This window comes from Emys orbicularis, chromosome 8 (assembly GCF_028017835.1).
Source record: "Emys orbicularis isolate rEmyOrb1 chromosome 8, rEmyOrb1.hap1, whole genome shotgun sequence".
NCBI classification, from domain to species: Eukaryota; Metazoa; Chordata; order Testudines; family Emydidae; genus Emys; species Emys orbicularis.
The window spans coordinates 111673999-111690050 of NC_088690.1; the positions used below are offsets into that span (position 1 = coordinate 111673999).

Consider the following 16052-nt stretch of genomic DNA (forward strand, 5'->3'; position numbering starts at 1 on the left):
GCACTTCTATTCTGTCCCTTACTGACTTGTTTGTAAATGTTACCACTTCATTTCCCTTTACACAGCTTTAGAAAAGGGTCATAAATTAAAAATATGAAGTTTCATCTCTAGTGTCCCTTGCAGAACTGTATGATTTATAAAAGACAAATGGCTGTTGAGTTAAATCAAGCTTTAAAAATTAAAACAAACAAAAAACAAGAAAAAAGTGGATTTTCTTTATCAACACAGAATAAATATATCTCCCAAGTACTTGGGATGGACAACTCAAATCAACACCTTGCAATTGCAGATTTTTTGTTAATTTCGGTATTTGCAAGGATGGTGATTTTTGTTTTGTTTAAAAATCCGCAGTTATTGTAAGATTCCTCTTTATTTTATTGTATTTTATTTTTTTAAAAAGGCCTGAGTAAAAAGTTCCACTCTGGGACTTGTATCAGATTTCTCTCTGAAGCAGAATTCAACCTCTTCAATAAAATTCTTCAAGGCAATCCTTTCACATGGGAGGAACAATCATGCCAGATATAGCTGTTAAAAGGAGGGGAGAGGAAGGGAAAAAAGAAAAAGAAAAGTGACTCCTTTGCATCACACCTTCAATTCCAAAACCCTCACTACATTTACCAGTCAGATACTATCTATACTGGGAGCTGAATTCATACACAAGTATCAAACAATAGAAATAACAATATATGCATTAAATACAGAAGGTCTGATTCTGATCTCACTGACACTGGCATAAATCAGGTCTAACTGCTGGCAACAATGACATTTTTCTAGCGTAAATTTAGCACAGTATCTGAGCTCAGACACAACCCCTTTTCAGCTCTTAGATGCAGAATTTGGTTGCTGCTGGCAAAGCTGAGGAGGCCTAAACTGTGAGAATTTTCATAAATTCTGTTAATTTCTTAAGAAGAACAGTCATTCGTGCCCTGTGTGGGCACACAGCTCTCATCCCACATGCCAGCAGTGTATACAAAAGCCATAGTCTGTTGCCTTATGTACACTAACACTGGATCCTTTTCTTAGCCAGCTTTCCCAGACAAGCTCATTTCGGTATTCAAACCCCTGAAGAGTGGATGGTCAAACCTATCACTCAGTGTTTCTGGGCTAGGTTGAGGATACATGTTGCTGTTTTGTGGGAGAGTTTAGGAGTAGGCCAGTATGAGCCGATACAGACCCATGTAATGCTGAGAATGATGCTACAGGATTGAAACATCTGCTCCAAAGGCTGACTGGGATCCTTGCAAATTAGAACAGCAGTTAAGCCTATGGGAAATCAAAGCTTTAGACCCTATCACTTAACTAACGGGAGGCAGCTGAGAAGATGGATTTCCTCCAGTAGGCTGTTTTATTTGGTTGTCGCAGCTCTGTAGAACTGATGGGTTGGCAACCACTAGCTGACCCAGGGTGGACACGGAACTCACCTATACTCCTCTCCCTAATTCTCTCAGACTGTGGCACACACTGATTCATTTAACCTTTTACCTATTTAAAACCTTGTTGGATATTGACATTACTGGGAGTTGTGCATGTGTAGCCAGTGGTCCTGAGAGCAACTTAAACCCCCTACAGAAGAAAGTTCCAAGTTAAAGCTGCAATCAATCCTTAACCCAGTGTTGTTGTTGGTTTTTGTGGGGGCTCAGCATCATGGCATCTTATGGGCTCACCAAACCCTTAGGTGCCTTTTCACGACTGGGATGAATTCAGAGTAGAATTTTAGTTTTAATTTAGGTTTTCGTCTCTTTTGTTTGTTGAAGGTGGAGTGATGATTTTGCTGCACTATTCTTTCCAATATAATTTCCTTCTTTTTTCCCTATCAGGGCTCCCATTGCAAACTCCCTTCAAATGGAATGGTGAATCCTGAGATATAGAATCACAGTCTCTTTTAAACTGTTTTACAGAAAACAGCTACAGAAAAACAATAGACTTCCTCACCATTTCACCTCCACCTTTGTCTGTCTTTGTTTACCAGGGACCACACTCCACTACAACCTGTACAGAACAAGGGCACATCTAGTGGCTGAATGGTATACTGCAAGCGTGCAGTGTGGTAGCCGTGTTGGTCCCAGGATATTGGAGAGTCAAGGTGGGTGAGGTAATATCTTTTAATAGACCAACTTCTGTTGGTGGGAGAGACAAGCTTTTGAGCTAACTAAAAGTAAACATAATTACAAGGGTAGTCGCATAGGTTCTTTGTGAATGTTATAACAGGATTGCATCTTTGAAATAGTAGTTGTATGGTTATTTGCAAGAGGATATAAAATGCATACTAGACTTCAGGCTGGTTGCACTTCATGGGTGCATGATTTAAACACCAGAGTTGCCATCTCGGACATCTGGGCAAATGCTTTCTTAGGGAAGAACTCGGTCCTGTGACAGGTTCTAATTCATTGTGCTTTAATTACAGCTGCAATCACTTGATAAGAACCAAGCCAAAGTGAAAGACTTGCAGATTTGGGGGTGAGGGGGGTGGGGAGGGAAATGTTTTCTCCACAAACACCACCATATGTGCAAGAATTACAAGTCTAATCAGTGCAGGGAAAACAGCTCAAGTAAACTACACTGATTAAATTAAAGAAAACGAGAGAAGGGGAGAATTCAAAACACATCCACGGTTGCTGTATGACATCCGAAGAGGTGACATGTTCCAATTGTCCAGCTGCATTTCTGTTCTTGGAGCGTCTCACCCAGCAAGGTTTTTGCAAAGGATGATTGCACCAGGCATTCTGGTAAGGAGCCTGGTTATATCTAGGGCAGTTTTAAAGAACTTCATCTTTAGGGCTCCCCAAACAAGCTGCTGTAGTTTCACCCGAAGTTCATAAAACCAGGGACAATGCTAAAGAAATAACAACAAGTTCGCTCTGCAGTTTGACCCCAGAGAGAGGCGAAGTCGGGGAATAGAGTCAGAAACTAAGGCCAGGATTGTTCTCTGTTCTGGTCATGTCCAAAGGCCCCAGTGAGGGAGAAGGGCCCCTTTCTATTCTATGCAGGTTCTTATACCGTGCTCAGCACAGTAGTCTCCGAGCACCTTCCAGTTGTTCATTAAGCAATGTGACTAACATCTGTCCCCCCCCCCAAGAAGCCCCTCCATAGAACTGAAGCTCCGTACTCAGGGAGGGGCATGCTTAGGCCAGGAAGACCTGCATTCTCCTCCCACCAGCCCTGTGGGGGGCAATCATAGTAAAGTTAAAATTGGTGGAGCTGAGATATACAGTATCTATGTGGATCTGTGGGTTTGGGGGCTGAACTACCCAACATCATTCCTTCTGTGGGGCTGGGGAAAACCTGCCCCGCCCCTGGAACAACATGTTCACAACTTGGTATGGGGAACTTCATGGAGCTTCCAGTCCTCTATATGGGGATGAGTTGGGCCTAAAACTCATGGATGGAAAAGATGCTATAAAGACGGATGGAAAAGATGCTATAAAGTATTCTTAGGCCTCATCAGACAAGGTCCCATCTTCCCCTCCTTCTGGCACAGGGACCCATGGCAAGACCACGCTGCCACCGGGCAGGAGAGGGAGATGAAGGATCTATCCAGCCGCCGTCTCCACCAGGAAGCCTCTTGTGGATTCTCTGACATTTGTTGTTGGGTCTGAGGAAACGGAAACTCTAGGGAATTCCAGTCCCCTCCCACCCAGGTAGGGGATAACAGGGCCCCGGTTAAGGGCGAGATTGTGATTCACTCTGTGTGCACATGCGGGGGATTAGTGTGGGCCACTGGACTGGGACTTAGAAGACCTGTGTTCTACGGGTTAGTGACTTTGGGCAAGTCAGTTTCCCCATCTGTATAAATGGGGACAATGATATTTACCACCTTTGTGAAGCACTTCGGGATCTATGGATGAAAGTCCTGAAACAAGAGCATGTTGGTGGGAATTGGGAGGAGGGGGTGGGGGCTGTAAGGCCTTCTTGGCTCCGCTAAGTATCTGAGCCTCAGTGGAAGCCACTACTCCTCTTCCTATGTGGGTGGGGGGAAGTTGAGGGGAAGAGGAGGGAGTGGGTGGTGTCTTGACTCTGTCCCCCCCCCACTCTAGGCAGCACAGCTGAGCTGCTGCTGAAGGGTAAGTAATCTGTGCCAGGTGAAGGTCTAATGCAGGTTACTGCGTCCCCAGGAGCAAGGGAGGAACCCAGAGACAAAATTACATCTCTCTGAGTCTGGTCTTCTCCTGGGGCAGTACCACTATGTGCAGCCCCATAGTGGGGACTTGTGGGAACTCCACAACTGAGCCTTACGCAAATCATGACAACTCCTCACTCTAGGACTGTTACATTTCCCCATAGATTAATGCAAGAGCTGCACCTGGTGCCAGTGGAAGTGAAATGATACAAAAGTACATCATGTAAGTAGGTTTTCAAGGCATCACTATTATTATTCTTATTGAGGAGCTCTGATATTTTGAATTAAATTACAAGTCAAATAGAGAAAACGACATCTTTTCTGCCTAAAAGCCTTGGCATTTCCATTCTGCCAGGTCCTCATTTAGATCATGCTACTTTTGTTCCTTAAGTGCTACGTCTACAGGGCCATGTAAATTCTCTCAACTGCAGCATGCCATCTATTCTGAAAAAAGGAGAGCTCAGAGGGAAATGCTGTAGGTATGAGATCGGACCTCCTCCACAGGGAGAGAGAGGAACAGCCCCTACACATGGGCGTTATTTCTGCCCATCCCATGCTCATTTGTATCTGCTGTTAGCAAATTACAGCAATAATGTCTTTTGAGATTTACAAAATTGCTCGGCAAAGAGAACAACAGATCAGCATGGCTGCAGTTCTAGTGACTTCTGCTACATAAGCAAAGCTTGATTGCTTTCTGGTGTAACCAGAAGCCCAAGAGAGATAAGACAGCCTCCTTATACATGGTTGTTTATTTAAGCAATAAGACACAACAGGCAGTGCATTTCTGAGTGATTATTGCATGCCTCGGGTGGTGTCATAAGGCACGGGGCTAAAGGCCGTGTGTCTTTAACTCACCAAGAAGTTCAGTGGTGCCCAAGAAATGAACCGTTTCTCTTGGTGTCTTATTCCTATTATGAAACTGAATTGCTAAATACAAATTAGGGGAAATACTTAGATCGGTGTGTTTTCTGGACGTGACATAACGAGGCGGCAATCAGCAATCCCCAACTGCGACCAGTGCTCTAAGCTCATTCCATAATTGCTTTTCATAATACAGTAGGTGAAATCTGGAATTCCGTGTGTGATGAAGTGAAAAACAATGATTTTTAAAAACCTCCTGCTGCTCGCTCTCTTTCCCCACTCCAAAGCAAGGGGGGGGGAGGGACAGAAGAAACACAAACACTCTCAAAAGCCCATGTGAGCCAACTATCGGTTTCCAATTTTTATTCACAAGGCTAAATAGTTCTAGTTGATGCCATTGCAAATAAATGCTGTTCAAATCTGCTGGTCGCTGGCAGTGACGGATTTTTAAAAACAGCACATTTTCTGTGAGCCAAGGTTTAGCTGTCGATTAAAAACCTGGTGGTTTTGTTTCTAACGTGTTAAATGAGGGGTTTGACTGACACCTAAAAAAAGCTACTAATTCATATGTTCTAGCCTTATAACTACTTATTTCAGCATAAGGATTTATACCCCCAATTTACCAGTCTAAAGTACACTGAATGCAATGCTTATCTTTAGTCATGATAGATGCCGGTTTTTATGAATGAATTCTTTCCACTCTACATGCATATAGATTTTATTTGTGAATGATGCCATCTCAGTTCTGATTGCGAGGCAAGCTTCTCTCCCCTCTGGACTGACAGAAGCCGTGGCATGGCACGCAGATACTTTAGGGCATTACACATATTTTGAATAGATCATTCCGAAACAAGCCCTACGTGACATGGGTTTAGTGATTAAAGGGTTTATTCTCCGCTCAGTACTCTTTATCGGAGTTGCACAGGCACATGGAAAGGAAAATGCCCCAAACTGAGGTCTAAAGTACAGCATGCATCACAAAACCTTTCCACCTCTGGCATAGTCTGAGACAGTTGGCTGCATCTGCTTATGAAAACCCCTCGGTCTAAGTGAGCATGAAAACGTACATGTCTCAGCATGCTAACGTGGCGTACAGTAATTATAAGGGAGGGTTAGGCACCACATTGTACAGTACGCTGCAGCAAACAATGAAATGGGCAGTTCTGTTTCCTGCAGCATCCCCAGTGCTGACTGTAGTTTAATCTCCTGTTCCCTCAGTGTGCATGAACACATGATTATGTACTTATGTAACCATATTCGTATATTTTTGAATTAGAGAACTAGGGACATAGAAAAGAAGAAGCTCCTGTATTACCAATGGCCGAAGAGGCTTTCAAAGGGACACTGCATCATGCAGGAGATTAATTGGCTTACATGCAGTCCATTAATCACAAGGAGCTGTTTGTCCCGTTATGCAGTAAACTGGGAAATGCTGCTTTTAGTTAGGAATGCGCCTTGTATTTATTAAAGGCAAACATATGCACCAAGCTTTGCAGCTGTGTGTGTGCCGTGAAGCCCTACAGCTCTTGCGGAGTCGGAAGGATTTCTGCATAAGAGTACGATGACAAAGGAAAAAAAAGGAAGGGAAGATTGAGTGACGTACTTCAGGAGAAGGCCAGCCCCTGGAGAGACCCTGCAGTGGAGTACTTGCTAGAGTCCACAAAAGACTGGTCTGATAATGGACGACAACAGGGAATAAGAGAGGAAAGAAAGAAAAAGGATGGTATTAGTAAGCGGAAATAGTTCTCGTTTTTATCAAAACACTAGATCGGTGCTTTTAAAGCCACAGCATCTAAATTCAGTAGGATTAGTAGAGTTAAAGAAAGGGTGTGTTCCCAGTCACCTGGTAGGCACAGGGGGATGGGGATAGATTCCAGTTACTCTTTCCAGGAGTAAACTATAGGCCAGAGACCACGACAGCCCCATCAAGCTCCATCCCCTCTGCCAACGCCTAATTAAACGCCTAATTAAATGCTGTGCGTAATGTAGCGCCGCAACCTTGCGGTTTCAAGAGGAGCGATCTTCCTCCCCATGCTGATCTCACCTACCTTGCAGGCTATTGCCATTGGTGCTGGTGCAGGCGGGAGGTGGGGAAGTTTGCGGTCTCACGACAGGGGCAAACGCACTCTTCTGTTTCACCGCTGAGACCATGTTGGCTGGTGAGAAGGAGAAAATCCCAGAGGAACTGCTACAGTTTGATGGGAGGCTAGTGGAGGAGGCCATTGTTGGACTTGATGGCACGACTAGAGGAAAAAAACCCAAAACCAAGCATTTCTTACACTGTGAATTCACAAGCAGGCACTGGGAAGAAAAGATTCCTGATTCCAGGATGCACAGGTCCTGATTTCAAAAGGCCCTGAGACCATCCACATCTCCCCTTGACTTCAGAGTCCCGCATGCTCAGCACTTCTGAAAATCTGGCACGTAGTGTATGGCCATCACCACTGAAAATCTCACAGGCCTTACTGCCTAGTACGTGATCATGAATCTTAATAGGCAGTATGTTTAAAACAAAGAACAGGAAGTATTTCTTCACACAATGCACAGTCAACCTGTGGAACTCTTTGCCAGAGGATGTTGTGAAGGCCAAGACTATAACAGGGTTCAAAAAGAACTAGGTAAATTCATCTCTTTTCTGAGCTGATCGACCCTAATCTTTTTAGTCTCTTGTAGGGAAGCAGTTCCATACCCTTGATCATTTTTGTTGTCCTTCTCTGAACCTTTCCCAGTCCCACTCTATCCCGTGTAAGATGTGGTAGTAATTGCATAATGCAATTTTCTTATTGTGGGCATCACCCCTGTAAATCCTGCTTCCCAAGTGTAAAATTAAAAAAAAAAAAATTAATGGAGATATCCTGTCTCCTAGAACTGGAAGGGACCTTGAAAGGTCATTGAGTCCAGCCCCCTGCCTTCACTAGCAGGACCAAGTACTGATTTTGCCCCAGGTCCCTAAGTGGCCCCCTCAAGGATTGAAGTCACAACTCTGGGTTTAGCAGGCCAATGCTCAAACCACTGAGCTATCCCTCCTCCCCGTCTTTGCTATCCCGCTAAGTGAATTCCACCTAGCCTATCTCAAGATGACATGTGGGTACTGTGATGATGCATTCTCATTTATAAACGCCAAAATCAGGCTGTTCTCTAGCTTCAAAGCCTTCTTCTTCTCCGGACCCCACTGGACTCCTCTGAGGGCCATCATCAGAGTACACAGCATCACAAACATTATTCATATTTCTCATCTGGCCAATGGGTGGGTGGGTTAGGGTGGCACGGTGGGAGGACGGGATGGTATAAGGGGAAAGGTTGGATTAACAAATCATATGTTGGGTGATATTTAGGATACTGAAAACAGGGACTTATTTTTATGACAGCCAAGTCAAGAAAACCTCCTGGCGGATCTGTGACCACAGTCTGGATATCGAGAATGCTACATTTTCATTCAGAGCCATGGGCCAGATGCTCAGCTGGTGTAAATCAGTGTAGCTTGATTGTCTTCAAGTGAGCTACTCGGATTTATATCAGCTCAACATCTTGCCCCGCTTATGGGAGTAAACAGACGTCTTCAGGTTTTATAAACAGGTTTAGAATATTTTTAAATGAAGGCAACTTTTTCATATGTGTCTGATTTTTAAACACCCCCCTGTTTACATTGCAAAGTTGACACAAAGGAGGTTTGATTTTTAAATGTCTGAGTACTTGGAATCCTGTTGGTTTACTGTATATTGCAATTAATGTCTTTGGGTCGTGGATTTATCATGTGGGGAGTTTGTTTTCATAAAAATACATCCAAACAATTCCAGTTAATACAGTATTATTGGACTCCAGCCTTGAACCAAAACAGAAAGGGACCTGTTACCAGTGGGATACCTTATTCTTATTGTTCATCTGGTTTAGAAACTATTTATGAACATGAGTGGTTTATGAATAATTAAATATTATAGGAAGAAAATTCAAATCAGCTGGGCTTTGGATTATTATTTTATTTGCATTTATGCAGATAAAAATCATCCCATCTGAGTCCCTATATGAGAATCGGATATCATATTTGTGAAACACTGAGGAAATCAATTAATGGAAATTAAATGTTCAAAGTTTTACAGTCTGACAGATACAATCTAGTCTGAAGTCACTTGGTGTCTGCAAGCACTTGTTAAGGAAGAACAATCAAAGCACCTAAATTGAATTGCTACTATCCAGCAATTAGTTTATTGATTTAATTAAGAATGCCACCTTTTAATTTTCAGGTCATGATTGAAACATTTTCTGATTGAATGGATTAGATATTAACAGAATGACAGATCTACCACAAAAACCTCCGAAAATAAAAACAGAATAAAGCAAACAATCAGGACTGAGAAGTGAAGTGTTACTCCAAAGATGGCTTCATTCATAAATATGAAATAATAAATTGCAGAAGTATTTTTAATGGGTTACAGGCATCTGTTTCCAAAAAAAGATGCCTTTTTAATCATGTTGCATTATGAATTCAGAGCGTACAGGTTCTATTATAGGAAATCCAGGTTAACAAAGTAAGAAAATTGATAACATTAAAGATTCCATTGTTATCAGAGTACAAAAGTAATACTGATTGGGGATTCCCTGGTTACAAAGTGCTAGGTTTGTAGGTGCACATTTTTTTCTAAATATTGGGAAGCTAAGAAGCCGTGGTCGTTATTTTCAAATTGAATTGTTATTAGTTCCCTTTCAAATCTGGACTCACTGCATGTATTTCAATATAATTTACTGTCATTCTGAATATCAGATAACTTTAGAATTATACATGTTGATACATTTAGCATCCCACATCTACAGAACATGTTAGGGTCTGACCCTACAAAATCTCACTCGCACTACTAGTCCTTACAAACCTGTTCTTTCACTGAGTTTGCACTGATGCCAGCAGAACTACTCACAGAATAAGCTACTACACAATGTGTGTAAGGGTGGGTGAACTGGGCAGCTCCCATTAGTTTCTACTATTCATGTGCATACGGTTTTGCAGGATCAGGCTTGTAGGCCCCGATCCTGTCAACTCTTACGCACATGAGTAGTTACATTTACGAAATTGCGTACACTTGCCAACATGCTGAACCTTACACACTTGAGTAGCTCTTTTAAAGTTAATAGGCATAAAGGCAGTCCTGTGCATAAGCGTTTGCAGGGTTGGAACCTCAGACTGTAAGCTCGTTAGAGCATGGAACATGCGCTTTTCCATGTTTTGTATCTCTGTGGCACTCTAGAAACGCTTAATAAAAATAAGCCGAATTCTGAGACTCTTACTTAAGTTTTACTCAATCCCAAGTGAAGTCAATATAATACTGAGCAACAACAAAAACAGTGAATTGCGGCCTCAAGATGCGGCCCAATGACAATTAATAATTGCTAAGAGGGGTGTTCGCATACTATGTACACAGATAAGTACCAACCCTTCCCAAAGTTACAGGACCTATCTTTTCTGACTTTGATACCTTACTGGTGGAACAAATTAGGTTTCATTTAGCAAATAGCCTCAAACTCCCTTCCCCCCAAATAACAAGCTCAGTATTGAGGCTACAAGTTTTGACAAAATCCAGCAGACATGAAGTCATTTACGTGATGTCCATTTTCTAGAATTAGCAGCGTTTAAGGGGGTGTGTTGTTATTTACAGGATGCAAAGAAAGTTTTGAAACTCTCAGTCGTGAGAGATGTTATTCTTTTTCAACCCTGCACGTTCTCCCAAATAATAATAATAATAATAATAATAAAGTAGAGCAGTTCACTCATGGCAACACTAAAAAGTGCTTCAAAAGGCCAGTGACTTAGGGAGAACAGAATAGCAACTAACTATTGCATAGCGCAGAGGAGTCGCCATTTCATTCTAATGAAAAAGTGCAAAATGCAGAAGTGTCGTATAATACTCACTGGCATAGGGAGAATTGGCAGCAGATCCATTGAGGAAGGTTGGAGAACCACCTAAATTTGACATTCCAGCATTCCCATAGCCGTTCATGCTTGTTGTGACGGAGTTGTAGTTTGTCTGCTGAGGGGTGGTGCTTGGCACATACCCATGAGGTGACACACTGCTTGAGTTGCGAGTAAAACCTTTTTTGGAGAGGGGAAAAGGTTAAAGAGAAGTATTTCTAAACATCGCCCTCCCTCCCCCGCCCCCCCCGTTCCCAAAATCTGCTAAACTAAGACAAATGATGCAAACTACAGTAAAATACATCAGGCTTATTCTTCAGGGGTTGTTGGTAGGAGATCAGAGATGGACACAAGAACAAATGGATATAAACCAGCCATCAGGAAGTTTAGACTTGAAATTAGACAAAGGTTTCTAACCATCAGAGGAGTGAAGTTCTGGAACAGCCTTCCAAGGGGAGCAGCGGGGGCAAAAGACATATCTGGCTTCAAGACTAAGTTTGATAAGTTTATGGAGGGGATGGTATGATGGGATAGCCTAATTTTGGCAATTAATTGATCTTTGACTATTAACAGTAAATATGCCCAATGGCCTGTGATGGGATGTTAGATGGGGTGGGATCTGAGTTACTACAGAGAATTCTTTCCTGGGTGTCTGGCTGGGGAGTCTTGCCCACATGCTCAGGGTTTAGCTGATCACCATATTTGGGGTCAGGAAGGAATTTTCCTCCAGGGCAGATTGGCAGAGGCCCTGGGGGTTTTTCGCCTTCCCCTGCAGCATGGGGCACAGGTCACTCGCTAGAGGATTCTCTGCACCTTGAAGTCTTTAAATCACAATTTGAGGACTTCAATAGCTCAGACAGAGGTTAAGGGTTTGATACAGGAGTGGGTGGGTGAGATTCTGTGGCCTGCGTTGTGCAGGAGGTCAGACTAGAAGATCATAATGGCCCCTTCTGACCTTAAAGTCTATGATTCTATGGAGTTGGTGTATACATTTGGCCACAATTTTCAAAAGTGAGCAGCAATTTTGAGTGCCCAATTTGACACAAGTTAAAATGACTCATTTTCTGAATGTTCTGGGTGCTGCCCTCCAAAAACTCAAACCCCTTTAAAGTGTCCATTTAAAGTGTCTCTAGCCACTTTTAAATGTAGGGCGTAAGACCTAGATAAATGAATTCTCCAAAGTTCTAAGATATCTGAATTCATGGTAGAGATGGAAACTAGCTGCAAAGTTTAAATTCAGATCCAGCTCCGAATTTCCACAGAATTGTGGGCAACAGGGTTGGGGAAATCATGTCTGGATGTAGGATTAGTTTTCAGACCCAACTATACTAGAACATACAAAATACATTTCCACTTCTGGGAGATAAAACCCAAATGTTGCTGCTTGTCCCATGGTACCTTGGTAGAATGTATGTTATGTTCTAAAGTTATACATATATATTCGTGTAATGTAAACTGGTCTTTCAGCCTTCCAGGAGAACACCCCTTTTTACTGGCTTTACCACCAAATATATTCCAAACTTCATATTGGGAGAGCTGGTCAAAAAGCAGGAGTGGGAACTGTGAAAGTATTTGCACAAATACTTTTTTAAATTTGACAAAATGTGAGAATGTTTTTAAATTCAAAAACTATTATCTTCGCTCTATAGCCAATTGAAAGAGGAGGAGGGGGAGAGGGAAATGTCTTTAAAAAAAAATCAGGCAAGATTTTCAAAGTTTCAAAATTTGATCAAAATTTTAAAAATAGTCCCCAAAGTGGGTCTTACATAATGCAAATACTGAAGGGATACTCTTTCATTGTAAGGAAACACTTTTTAAGGCCCCAATTCAAGAAATCATCCCTTGTCAGGAAAGCATTGCTTAAGTGCTTTCCGGAACTGGGGGCAAAGTCATTAAGCAATCTATTATCCCTTGACAAAATCATGCATGGAATATGCAAGAGGATCATTCACTAGGCATGCTCCTTGCATGTTATTAAACTTCGAATAAACAGTTCTTGATTGACCTACATCCTTAGTGCCTGATCCTCTGACATTTGTCAGCATAGGGTGCATAAAAAGAGGAAGCTATTTCTTTCTCTGACCCTGATTGGTGGCCTGTGAGGCTTCCGAGACGTTGACTGCTAGCTGACCAGTAAAGGAATTCACTCCCATCATTCCTGCATGGACTGACGTGTTAGCAAGTGCTGGGAGCTGGTTGTGATTGCGGGGAACACTGTACAGTGCTTCTGCAATATCCGCTGCTCTTTTCAGAATGATTTCCTGGAGAGAGGAAAGGAACAAATAAAAAGGATTGTCAAATGATCTTCCAACAAATGCAAGGAGATGTGTTATGTTAAATGTACTAGATAATGGATGGCTCAAAGGCTCAGATTGGGTGGTTTGTTTCTAAATCAGTGGACTGACTCCACCCAGATAGTTAATGACAGTACATTGTTAACATCTGATGAGAAATACTGACCTCTCTGGGAAAGGAGTTGGAAGTCTCAGTCCAGGTCCACTTCCCAGTGGGCAAAAACAATTGGCACAGCACAAAAACAATCTGTTAGTCTTTAAGGTGCCACAGGACTCTTTGTTGCTTTTTACAGATCCAGACTAACAAGGTTACCCCTCTGATACTTCACAAAAACAATGGCACCCTGATTGTTAGAGGCCAAAGACTGAATGGGGATGGAGCCTAAACTACTCACTCATTTCTCAGGGGTAAGGCACCGCAGATCACAGTGGTAGGGCAAGAATCCTACAAGGTTGCTGCCCAAATTATACGTTTTCTGGCAACCCGGGACAAAACTCTTCATGGCTGGGAAGCCAGCTGCTTACACGAGCAATAAATTCACACACTTAACTCCCCAGCCCAAAACACCCAACCAGCCAAAACGTTATGTTTTCTCATACATTCGTCCTCCTTTCACGCTGTAATAACAGGCTTATACCCTTACCCATCACTCCGGGACTAAAGCTCATTCAGGTTTTAGAGTTGCTCTAGTAGAATACACTTACCTGGTTATTATGTGGCATACCATAGAGCGCTTCCACTAAATCAGCAGCCCTCTTCAGTATCACTTCCTGTCAATATAAAAAACAGATATGCTCCTTTGAATTCAATAAACACGATGTAGGAAAAGCAGCTAGTTAGAATCTTTTTATATTGTTCTATCGGTTGCGTTATTTTTTCCAACCAGGTAGTTTTTACAAGCAACAACTCTCAGCAAACATCGAATAGTGTTAAATCGCTAGTTCATCCTATTCACACGCATGCTTAATCAAGTCAAAAGGGTGAGAGTCATTGATGCTGCAAAATAAAATACATCACTCAATTGTCTCTGCCAACTGCACTATAAACCACTCATAGATTTATTGCAGAATACAATCCTGAGGTCATTTACTAGATTACTGCAATCAATGTCATTCAGAGCATGTTATGCACCCCTTAGATGTGTTTATTTAGTTCTTAATTGTGTATCACAGGAATTGTGACCTTATCAGACAGGCCACAGTCAAAGGAGATCCAATCAGCCCTGTGCTACTGATAATGTAACATTCAACTTCTATGGTTTTGATGTTATGGGCCACAGTCATGATCATGTATGTGCAAAGGCTGCACAATAATATTATGGAGAGACAGAGCAGGACTGAGAAGGGACTGCTGGCAGAATTCCCTACATAGAAGCGTAATTTAAAACAATCCAGGAGCTGGTTCTGAATTTTGGGTATAACTCTACCTTTAATTTCCTTGTTTGTCACTTTCTCCATCTGCTCCTTTGTTTATCATTGTTGTGGTTCTCTATGATCATATGTTTTAGGAAGAACTCTTCTTTCCTCCTCTCTCAAACTCTGTTGCTTCCTTTAGTATTTTCTACTGACATCTGGGTAACACCATGTCTCCTTTGTTTATATTTTTAAGCATGCAAGAAGTCAGGCTAACAATCCCGAAAGAAAAATTTTAACTGCGTCTGCAAAATTTAGACCAAAGGAAATCTTCCTCTATATGATGTCAGAATATCCAGCAGATCTCTATTGGTCTGAAAAAAACCTACCCGTATTCACACTCTTACATAAAAATGATGTTTCTTCTTTTCCCCATAGCTGAGTGTTTATCGAATATAGAAACATGAAGCTGCATCCAAATATATATTTCTGCAGGAGGTTTACAAATATAGATGCAGCACCAATTCTTAGGGTTTTTTTAATACTTCTGTGTAAAGTTAAAAAAGTTTAACTTAAAATATTTTACACAATAGCTATATTTTATACCAAAAAGGAGCAGTAATGTAGCATATATTGTACACTCTGATCAGAAAATAGAGATATAATTGCATTCATTTTGCTGTCACCATAACCTCTTCAGAAATCCTCGAACAACTCTTCAAATGACAAGCTTTTAGATGCATATTAGCATTTTTTTCAATTTTAAATTCTCTATAATATAAGATAAAACAGTTGTCATACTGCAGTAACTACTTATGACATATATAATGTCCTAAATTCAAAAATGAGATGGAGGTTTTTTGAACTCCCGGTAAACATTTAGGCTTGCCTTAAGTTGCTATACATCCCCTTTCCAAAGCACACATTTCAATTATTTTTCATACATGAAGCGAAGTGCATTATATAATTGAAGGATTTTGAATCAAGACATTTGAAACAGTTTTCTAACAGTTAGGCAGCTACAGCCTTTGTCCTGTTTGTGTTGTTTGGCCATGGGAATTAATAATTTAATAGTATACAGAGCGAGTTTTAACAGAGCCACTAAAAAATTGACCACCCTCATCTGCCTTGCATTAAAGATTCAAACTAAAGATCTTCTTGTCAAATTTTGTCTTTTCCAGCCCTAATTCAAAACCAGGAAGCAATATAGCGTCTGAAAACTGTTTGGGTAATGTTTGTAGCGTAATATGTCACTATGCCAAATTATTAAAAATTAGTCAATCTCCCCCCAACCCATCTTGGTCATCTATGTAATGCTGAGCTAAAAATCCTTTGGACCGAGTCTGAGCAGAGACTGGGGGGGGCGGGGGGGGGGGAGGGGGAAGGCCAGTGCAAAGCTCAAACCATGAGATCTTACTGCTGCATCATGTCATGTCAAACGTGTTCCCACTATTAAGGAATTGGAAGTTATTTGATGCCATATCATATTGCATGTAAATAAAATTAATTTTCATCATGACTTATTGAA

The 16052-nt window shown here is 41.6% G+C and overlaps 1 protein-coding gene across 14 annotated transcripts in view; it reads right to left on the bottom strand.

Annotated features, from left to right (window-relative positions):
- Window positions 1–493: 493 nt before the first annotated feature.
- EBF1 (EBF transcription factor 1) overlaps window positions 494–16052 on the bottom strand; it is a 320070-nt gene continuing 304511 nt past the window's right edge. For 5 of the 14 annotated variants that reach the window (XM_065410169.1, XM_065410168.1, XM_065410167.1 and 2 more), the window contains 5 exons: window positions 13877–13942; window positions 12961–13138; window positions 10878–11057; window positions 7027–7221; window positions 494–525 (listed from right to left, as the gene is read on the bottom strand). In XM_065410169.1, coding sequence (XP_065266241.1) covers window positions 494–525; window positions 7027–7221; window positions 10878–11057; window positions 12961–13138; window positions 13877–13942 — 651 coding nt within the window. Of the gene's footprint in view, window positions 526–6582; window positions 6651–7026; window positions 7222–10877; window positions 11058–12960; window positions 13139–13876; window positions 13943–16052 lie in introns of those variants that run through there. The other 9 variants (XM_065410163.1, XM_065410162.1, XM_065410161.1 and 6 more) reach the window with 4 other exon arrangements.